We start from the raw sequence: 10,985 nt of genomic DNA on the forward strand, positions 1-10,985 counted from the left end.
GAAGTGGGAAGGCCCACTCCTTATCAGATCCTGGTAAAGCTAAGACTCAGGGCACTAGTCAGAGCTGCTGAGGTACTCTGCTTTGTGGTTTGGAACAATCCCTAATGGCTAAGCACTGGGTATAGGGGCAATGTAGATTTCATCTAGACTAAAAATACAGTTTTTGAGCTTCTGAAGCCAATGCTTTTTTGCTAATATGTGCACTTACATTTGTTACCTTTTAGAAAACTGCTAAACAAGCCAAGGAAAGAAGCCAGATGAGAAGACAATCTCTAGCATCAAAACATGGATCAGATATAACACGATTTTTGGTGAAGAAGTAAAGTAGAAAAAATATATGAATGGATGACAAATTGTCTATGTGTGGAAGAATTTTTTTTTAATATTTACTTTTTAGTTTTTTTAGGTGGACGCAATTATCTTTATTTTTATGTGGTGCTGAGGATCGAACCCAGTGCCTCATGCATGCCAGGCGAGCATGCTACCATTTGAGCCACATCCCCAACTCCACATGTGGAAGAATTTAATTTAAAAAAATTTATGTCTGTCTGATATTTTCAGAGTGAAAATTTTATAACATAAATCAAGAATTTAAATTCCGGTTTTATGCTAAAATACTTTTAGTGTTAAATACTTTTTGAAAGTACTTAACCAGAAACTTAAATATAATGCTAAATATTTCCATGGTATTATATGACTTTATTTCTCAATTATGTTTCACCAAGATTTTGCTAGCTTTTGTTTCTCCTGCAATATGCCTTAATCACTGTATTTAACATAGATAAGTGTTTAAAAAATATACTTTTAATTACCTGAAAAATGCTCTTCTTGACTACTATTGGTTCTGGACCATCATAGGTGTAAATGGAATACTGCAAAACAATAAAAGACAATTTCAGAGGTAAACCATCATAATTTAGGAATTCTGAGCCAAGCATGACCAATCTACTTAGTATGCAAAAGAGACTTATTCATTAAATGCCTCCAAAATAGGGCTAAGGAATGTATTTTGGCTTTATTATTTTTGCTTTATCTCTCAGACAGTCATCTTTATTAAAAAGATAACTTTTAAAAATAAGCTAATCGTATTTAATAATGTTTGTGGATTATTTGGGTATTCTGGGTAACTATTAAAACTAATAAACAACTGAAAACATAAATGCCCCTTAAGCCTAATTTTTTAAGGTTTTTTTTTTTGTTGTTGTTGTTGTTGCTTTTATTTTTAGCATGTACAACTAAACTTATTGTCAAATACCCTTTGATTCTTGATTCTCATTTTTGGTTTTTTAAATCTGTATTATTTAAAGTATATTTCTGGTACATCTTTTAAAAAGAATAATTATAAAACACTTTATATTAAAGCATAATTGGATGGTTATATGTATTTAAAAATATAATGATAATATTAAAATGTAAGTGACATTAGAAACAGGGCCTAATCCCACTATATATCATAATTGTAAGAGGAACAAGTTAGAACTACACAAACTACAGGTTCAAGGAAGCATTACATCCCCCAAAAGCACCTGTTTGTAGATACCACTTGGATATAAACATCATTATTTTAGCATTTACCAATTTTAATTAGTAGATGTCCTTTTAAAACTTGTTTTTAGAAAAATTATACAATCATGAATTTACCTTTCTGAATTGTCATTTAAGTTTATGGCTGTTTCATTGCATGAGATTAAATAGTATTGTTCCTTTTATAAATTAGGTTGGACTTTCTTTGGTCTCTTTTCTGCTTTGCTGGTCAGGCTCTTTACAGTTTTCTGCCTCATTTCCAGGTAACCTAGGATTCAGTTGACAGCCTAGCACAGCAGGCTGCCTTTTCTCCAACATGGGGTGTTTGCAAGTGCAAGTTTGGTCTAAGTAGGTCAGATTTGCGTGGTGCATGCTCTTTAGATCAAACCAAGGTGGTGATTCTAAGGAGAAAGTTCTCAGATGTAAGATCTGTATGATGGTTTGAGGTGAAATGATCCATGAAGATGGTTTCTGTGCCACATTTCAAAATTCAGATCAATTAAAAACACTGTAAGGAACAATGAGCATTTGCTACACAGCACATTGACTGGCTCACCCCATCTCTTCCTGACACATCTCAGAGCTGCCCTGCCTTCCCTGATTTTATCTGCTTCACTCGTGGGGCACATTGAGATGAAGACTTTGGGACTGAAAATAAAGGCAGAAATTTATCTAATAGCCAAAACCTAAGGCACATCTTAGGGAGGCTGTTCTTTCATCCTCACAGTCTGAAAGAGAAGCTGCCCTCTATGGATTCCAAATAGGACGTTCTGACAATAGATGCAGAAAGTGTCAGGGCTAGCAGCAGACCTTGCTCGCAGAAAGAAGTACAAGGGCCCCCTGGGGAAGAAGACAACTGTGACCACACATGAGAGGGAAATGAAATGAAACTCTGAGGGGGGGGGCGGGGGTTATGGGAGTATAAAGAAGGATGGACCCAGCTCTGAAAGCACTCAGAGAAAAGAAAGCAAAGGCTCTGGACCCTGGGAATAGAACCGGGACATCATAGCTGAGAAATGAACCAGTTTACAATATGGAACCATGTGAGACTATGCCTAGGCTGCACCTTTGCTTGGCTCAGGAGCACAGCCAATGTGGGGATGCTGTGGGCTTTGGGGGGGCTTCTTGAGCAAGGTGAGCACATTCACCCTAATCATGCACCCCAGTATCATCTGCCTTCCTGTTCCTGTCACAGAGGCACATAAATTCCAGATACTCTCTGATGACTAATAAAGTTGCTTTGAATAGCCCCCCAGAGACCAGAAGGAATTCATAAGAAATTTTCAAAGAAGCCCACTTTCAGAGTTAATCACAGCCTAACATACATTTCTTGTGGAGATCTTCCTGTAACAAATGAATATCCTTCTGCATTTTCTTAGTTATGTATGTGAAAATGATTTTCTGCACACCTATATTGCTAATAAATTGAATCTCTTCTTCAGATCCTTAAATGAAACTTTTAAAATATAATTTATTTAGAAATAAAAGTATGATGCAAATCAACACTCTTGAGATTAAAATGGAAAGATTATTTTTACTTACAGGGTTCAGAATCATGGAAATCAAACATCCAATATAGATTGTAGGAATAATATCTCATTTTCTATTGCATATTATTCACTTGTCTCTCATTCCCAATTTATTCTTTTGAACTGGAAAATTACAAACTCTTTGTCCATCCACCAATCTGAATTTCCACACCAGAAAAACATTCCATCTCACCCCAAGGTTGTTGTTAGTTGTTTTCAATAGTTAAGGGTGTTTTGCCACTGCAGCTGTGTTTTTGCTTACCATCAAGAAATGTCACTGTTGCTAAAATATTCTAGGTTCCAACCACCTGCCTTACCTCAACAGTTTTCTCTCCTAGCTTTATCAAGTCATGGAACAGAATTTTTTCTATAGTAGATAATACTATTTTCTGGAAACTGGCCTTTGAAACACCTTAAAATATTATTACTTATTCTGTATTTGTTAAAATGTTCATAGTTCACAGCCTCTCTGTTTTAGACATCTATATTCCCTACAACCAAATTTCTTCATTAGACTGCAGAATCTCTAAATATCTATAGATGCATGATAACTATATTAGTCAGCTTCCTGACACTATAGGAAAATGCATGAAATAATCGGTTTATAAGTAGAAAATGCTTATTGTGGTACAAGCTTTTGGAGGCTCCAGTTCATGATTGGTTAGCTCCATTGCTTTTGGGCCTGTGTCAAGGCAGCATATCATGGCAAAAGCATATAACTGAGCAAAAGCACTAACCTCATCAACCAAAAAGCAAAGAGGAAAGGACTGGGGTCCCACAGTCCCCTTTGAGGACATCCTTCCAGTTGCCTAAGACATCCTACAGACCCCACCTATCAAAAGTTCCACAGCCTCCCAATAGCACCACCCTGGAGACTAAGCCTATAAAACGCAGACATTTGGGAGATATTCATTACCCAATAGCTAAAGTCTGTATAAGAATGATCCCAACATAGTTTTGACTTTATGAACAAAATGAGCTCAAGAAAGCTCCAGAGTGGTACCTGAACCTAGCAAGTTTACACGTGAATGTGACACTCTTAGTTCAGTCTTCTTGGTTGTAACTCCGTATTGCTACACTTCAGTCCTAGAGCCACTTCTGCACTCTATAAAATGTCTTCTGCTTTCTTTATAATATTCCTTTTCAGAACTGTGACTTAATGCCTTAGTATTCATCAATTGGATGTTCTTTAAAAGATACACATGAAACACTGCTGTGCTGCTGTTTTGGAAACTGCCATTAGGATTTTTAGGGAAGATAATTGCAAATGTCAAACTGGAAAGTAGTTGAGAAATGAAACACAGGAGTCATCTGAAATTTAAAATATCATTTTTTTGAGGCTAATAAAGTAGAATTAGAGATCATGTCATGGTTCAGCAGCCACAGTCAAGCTTTCTAATATTTGGGGTGTCCTATGTTTAGCTGGGGCAACCCCCCACTGCAGAAGAACAGGAGTAAATTTTATCGTGGAGTAAGTACCCTTACCCCAAAACCCAGACCCATAGCTACTTGTCTTTTTAGGGACAATGAGAGAAAGATTCCCCAGGCCTAACTTTAGGGCCTGCATCCTTAGCACATAAAGGTGGTCTGTCCTGTAGACAAGACAGGCTGATGAGAGAGAAATGGCAAGTGTTTCATTCTTCATGCCTTTTCCTAAATGTACCAATGGCATGAGTCACTCAGCCTCCTCTGTGGACAAGGGAGTCAGGGAACAGAGAGAGTCCAAAAGTTTCCCCTTGAGATATGAGGAAAAGGTAGTTCATATTTCATCATTGTATGCCTCTTTCCTATGTATCACAATGACAAAACTAGTTCCTAACTAAATACCATAGCTCAAATGTTACTCTGTCCCCAGCACTTGGAAGTATTCAGTAGTTTCTTAAATTCCCCCTGGACGTTAGAAGCCATCCTTTACCCTGACAATTGTCTACTCTAAGGTGCATGCCTGTCCTTCGTCTAGCCTAATGTGCATCTCTGAGACCACTTGGTTCCCCATGCCTGGACCAGCTTGTAAGAATGATTCTCTGACTTGGTGTGCTATATTATAGTGTGGTTTCAAATCAATAGGTTAATAGAGGTCAAGCACCTGAATTTGTTAAAATAAATCCTGCTGAAGTTTTGTTTTTAAAGATGATTTGTGAATTATGACCACTAATTATCTACAAAACATGTTGAGCTTCTAGACCAGTGCCATCCAACAGAAACATAAGCTAAGAGTACCATTCAGTGTCATGAAGTATATTTACACTGTTGTGTAACTACTACCACTATCCAGCTCCAGAAAATTTTGATCATCCTATATTGAAATGGTGTACCCATTAAATAGTAACCTCTCATTACCCCCATCTTTTAGTCCTTGGTAACTACCATTCTACTTTCTGTCATTATATATTTGACTACTCCATGGACCTCCTGTAAGTGGAACCATGCAATGTTTAAATATTTGTCCTTTTGCGTCTGGCTAATTTCACTTTAGCATCATGTCCTCACTGTTCATCCATGTTATAACATGCATAGGAATTTCCTTCCTTCCTTTTCTTAAACTGACTAATATTCTATTGTATTTTTTGTATCACATTTTGTTTTTCCATTTATCTCTCCTTAACTTGAATTGTTTCCTTCCTTTTAACTATTGTGATTAACGTCTAATGTGAACATGAGTGTACAAGTGTTCTTTAGGATATATGAACAGCAGTGGAATTGCTGGAACAAATGATAATTCTATGTTTAATAATTTGAGAAAATATCATAGTGTTTTCCATAGTGGCTGCAGCATTTTACATTTCCACCAAAAATGCCTAAGAGTTCTCATTTTTCCACATCATTACCAATACTTTTTGTTTTATGGTGGTTTATTTTGTGTTTTTGTTTGTTTCTGAGACAGGGTTCTTACTGTTTGAAGTAGTATCTCATGGTGGTTTTAATTTCCATTTCTATAATGATTAGTGATGGTGAGCATCATTTCATTTGCTTCTTGGCTATTGAATACTGCCCTTGTCCAATTTTGAATTGGGTTATTTGCTATTGTTGTTTTAGGAGTTGTTTATGTATTTCTGGATGTCAATTCTTTATCAAATAGGTGATTTGCAAATCCCATTCTGTGGATTCTTTTTACTCTGTTAACAGCATATAAAAGTTTTCAGTCTTTTAGAAAAGTCTTATAGAAAAAGTCAAGGCAAACAGTAATCCAGAGAGTGGGGTGACTGTATTATTTTCAGACAAAACAGACTTTATATTAGACAAGGTTATAAGAGACAAGGACATTACATATTAATAAAAGGTTCTACAGAGTAATAAAATATAACAATTATAAACATGTATGTATTTAATATACATAAAAATGTGAAGCAAAAATTGTCAGAATTTAAGGAAGAAACAGTTTTAAAGTAATAGGTGGAGTTCTCTGAGCCTTAGTGCCATCTCTTGGAAACCTCTGTGTCACAAGAGTGAAGTGGAGGAAGAAGCAAACGTGTAGGCTGAAGTGCAAAAGAAGAAAGATGAGGCAGAGGTCCAGGTAAACTAGCAAGTACACTGATAGAGTTTGATTTTTCTGTTTTTTCTTTTTTTCTCTTTTTAAAAAATTCATTCTTTCTAGATGTGACAGTACTGTTATATGACAGTAAAGTGGTTTTTGACATACATACATGGAGTATAACTTATTCTAATTAGGATTCCATTCTTGTGACTGTATATGAGGTGGAGTTTCACTGGTCCTGTATTCATATATGAACATAGGAAACTTATGTCCAATTCATTCTGCTGTCTTTCCTATTTTCATCCCCTTTCCCTTCCCTTCATTCTGTTTTTTTCTTTTGTTGCATATGCCTTTGGTGTCAGACGTATGAAATCACTGCTAAGTCCAATGTCATGAAGCTGTCTGTGTTTTCTGGTAAGAGTTTTATAGTTTTAGTTTTTACGTTTCAACCTTTGATCCATTTCATGTTAATTTATGTATATGGTATTAGCTAAGGGTCTTATTCCATGTTTTTACATGTGCCAGCACCATTTGTTGGCAAAACGGTCCTTACCTCCACTGAATGATCTTGTCACCATTTTTGAAAGTTGCTTCAACATATTAACAAAAATATATTTCTAGGCTCTCTGTTTTATTATAATGAACTGTCTTTATAGTCAGTACTATGTTGTTTTTGTTTCTGTCACTTTGTAATAAATTTAAAATCAGGAAATAATGAGAATCCCAACTTCTTTTCATGACTGTTTTGGCTATTCAGGGTCCCTTGAGATTCCATATGAATTTTAGGATGGATTTTTCTATTTCTTAAAAAAAAAATTTTTGGATTTCAGTGGTATTGCATTGAACCTGTATATTATTTTTGGTAATATTGACATATTTACAGTATTAAGTCTTCTAATCCATGAACATGGGATGTATTTCCATTTATTTATGTCTTTAATTTTTTGTGTTTGTAATTTTTAGCTTTTATTTCATTTTTCTTGCCTAATTGCTGTGGCTAGAACTTCTAATACAGTGCTGAATAGAAGTCTTGAAAGTAGGTGTGCTTTTTTTTCCTTTCTTTTTCTTTTTCTTTTTTTTTCCTGAGCCAAAAGGAAAAGCTTTCAGTCTTTCATTTTTAAGTATAATATTAGCTGTGGGCTTTTCATATATGGCCTTTTTTATGTTGAGGTTCTTTCTATTCATTCCCAGTTTGTTGAATGTTGTTAATCTTAAAAAGGTATTGAATTTGGTCAGGTGCTTTTCTGCATCAAATGATATGATCATGTAATTCTTGTTCTTCATTTGGTCAATTTTTACATATTGAACTATCATTACATATTGAGTTTATTCCAAGAATAAACTAGTCTTTTTAATATGCTGCTAAACTCAGCTTACTAGTATTTTCTTGTGCATTTTTACATCAGTGTTCATAAGGGATATTAGTATTTTCTTTTTCTAGCTTTGATATTAGGACAACATGGGCATCATAAAATGAGTTAGAAATTATTCTCTCTCTTTTGATTTTTCAAGAGAGTTTGGGAAGGGTTGGTACTAGTTTTTCTCTAAATATTTGGGAGGATTCACCAGTAAAACCATCAGATCCAAGTTTTTCTTTATTGGGAGGTTTTTATTACTGAATTAATCTCTTTCCTAGTTATAGCTCAAGTGAGGTTTTCTATTTTTCTTGATTTGGTCTTGTAAATTTTGTGTCTCTTTGAATTTGTTCATTTTATCTATTTAGCATATCAATACCTTTTTAAGATAACACTCAACAAGCTGGGAATGAATAGAAAGAACCTCAACATAATAAAGGCCATATATGAAAAGCCCACATCTAATATTATACTTAATAATGAAAGACTGAAAGCCTTTCCTTTTGGATCTGGGGGGAAAAAAAGAAAGAAAAAAAAGTACACCTACTTTCAAGACTTCTATTCAACACTATATTTGAAGTTCTAGCCACAGCAATTAGGCCATAAAAATGAAATGAAAAACATGAATTTAAAGTTAAACCTCTAAAGACCTTTTTCAAGTCATTGGTATGCCAAGTTCTAAAACCTGAAGGATATCAGTTCCTTGCTGTCTCCAAACTCTCCTAGTCAGTTGTTGGAAGCAGCTGACAAAAACTGATCATAGAATCACCTTTTTCAAATTCCCACCTCCAAGCTTTTACACAGCCCATAACTTGGGCTCCTTTCCCCAACAGCCTTTTCTTCAGGCCCTACCAGTTCTTCCTGACATTCCTGATACTGCTGGGAAGTCATACCAATTACTAATTGGTGTTATTCTGGGTGATGGCTAGCATAAAATGCTCCAGGTTATCATTTCATAGAACCATACTTTGAGAAAAGTTGTCAAGGATCATCTAGTCCAATCCCCATTAAATAAAGGAGAAATCAAGTCCAAGGAGGGAAGGTGAGTCCCTGAAGACAAGGGCTGGTGTTTTCTTCAGCCCCTGCAGGTCATGCCTGGCACAGAAAGGGAATAATTCCATTACTTTGTCATCTAAAGAGCACCTTCACATAGTCTCTCCATGTCGAAGCTGCAGCACAACCCTGTTGAGGTGAGCAAGATAGGTAGCCTTCATTTTGGAGGTGCACTATCTGAAGATCAGCCATACTAAGGCCTAACAAGAGCCAGGATCAAAATACAAATAACCAGATACAGGCCCTCATCCCTCATGTATATGGTAAATAAGGGACAATTTGATCAATTCATGCAACTGCCCAGAGCTGCGTACATTTGGCACTATTTGGCAAAAGAGCAAATACCCCTGAACCTGTTCAGAAGGTAAGTGCCAAGCCTAGAGGCTGTGGACTGATTACAGCCACCGATTCTGTCATGTCCAGCATTACTAGTGCCTCAAGAAAAGGCAGGCCATGGGACCGCTACTCAAGCTTAGTGGGGCAGAGGGCACAAACCCATGCTCCTTCAAATCACATCAGCCTTGTGTAAGCACATGCTTCAGAGTGTGCAGGGGAGGTGGTAACCCCCTGCATGCTTCTTTGGAGCTGAGTGCAACTACTATCCTCATTCCTCGCTGGCCTGGGCTCTACAAAGTGGTCCAGTGGTGATGACAGCTCTCAGTGCTGCGTGGTGACAGAGCTGAGGTCAGGAGAAGTAAGGTGAGAAAGAGCGAACTCTTGCAGAAATTCCCACGGGAGAGGCTGTGGGTGGGAGTGGGATTTCAGTAAGCATGGGATCAGGCAAGTAGAGGGCCAGGAGAAGCCTGTGGAAGGGTAGAGGAGCCAGTGTCTAATGTGTAATTAACAGGTAGGAAACCAGTGTGAGGGGAAGGGGCAGTCCACTGAGGGCAGCACCTTCAGTTGAACTTGAGAGTTACTGAGAGTAATGATAATACATAACATACATCAGGATCAAATTTGGCACAGCTAAGCTAAGTGTTTTTCATAAATCGTTAAAACATTTTAGAAGCACAACAATAATATAGTACTTGGAACATACACAGTTGTCTCCCACTGCCATAAAATCCCATAGACAGTGTGGCTTAAACAATACATTTATTTTCTCATAGCTCTGGAGCCTGGGATGTTCAAGGTCAGTGTGCCAGGTGGTTCCCGGTGAGGGTTCTTCCTAGCCTGCAGATGGTCACCTTCTTTCTGTGTCCTTGCATGGTGAAGAATGACCTTTTCCTTCCCTCTCTCATTAATCTTATTAGACCAGAATCCCACCCTATGACTTCATTTAACCTCAGTTACCTCCTAAAAGTCTTATTTCTAAGTATGTTCACATTGGGGATTAGGAGACCTCAATACGTGAAATTGGAAGGGAGACACAATTCAGTCCATAGCAATAGTTTATACTCAACAAGAAAATAATGATTAGTAATTGAAGACTAAGAAAGCAAACACACATGTACCTACCTGAGTTAATATGTACCTAAAGATACTTTCACAGATCTTACCCACTTAGTGAGCGTAACATTTGCTGTGCTGCAGTTGCCTTGGCACTGGTGAGGAATTCTAAGGAGAACTTGGTGGGGGGGGTCATGATTGTACTTCACACAGCCCACCTGAAGAAGTCTAAAAAAGTGATACCAGATGTCCCAGTATTTCTTAGTGAATCTGCCATTCTCAGATTTATCTAAACCATCCTTTAACTGCTTGACCTGTGCTTCTTTTGGAATAATGAGATTCACAATTATCACCGGCAAAAAGGTGAAATAATATTTGTCTGTATTGTTTCTTATTGTCATTCTAAAGTTTGGTGACCCAGTCTTTCTCTCTCTCTTTTTTTTTTAAGTTGTAAACGGACACAATACCTTTAATTAATCTCTTTATTGAACTCAGTACCTCACACATGCTAGGCAAGCACTCTACCACTGAGCCACAACCCCAGGCCCAGTCTTTCACCCTATGTACTTTGGTAGGAGGAAAAGTCATGAAATATAAAGCACAAGGACTTGGAGTGTGGCAGAGAGTTCAAATCCTCTGTTCAGCCACCTACAAGTCACA

General features: G+C 37.0%; 1 protein-coding gene across 4 annotated transcripts in view; it reads left to right on the forward strand.

The window, feature by feature from the left end:
* Positions 1–1,078, forward strand: part of Zranb3 (zinc finger RANBP2-type containing 3) — a 223,122-nt gene extending 222,044 nt beyond the window's left edge. For all 4 annotated transcript variants that reach the window (XM_071619227.1, XM_071619228.1, XM_071619230.1 and 1 more), the window contains one exon: positions 225–1,078. In XM_071619227.1, the coding sequence (XP_071475328.1) occupies positions 225–323 (99 nt within the window). In that variant the 3' untranslated portion in view covers positions 324–1,078. The remainder of the gene's footprint in view (positions 1–224) is intronic.
* The last annotated feature ends 9,907 nt before the right edge of the window (positions 1,079–10,985 follow it).

The sequence above is a fragment of the Marmota flaviventris genome, chromosome 11 (assembly GCF_047511675.1).
Source record: "Marmota flaviventris isolate mMarFla1 chromosome 11, mMarFla1.hap1, whole genome shotgun sequence".
Lineage (NCBI taxonomy): Eukaryota > Metazoa > Chordata > Mammalia > Rodentia > Sciuridae > Marmota > Marmota flaviventris.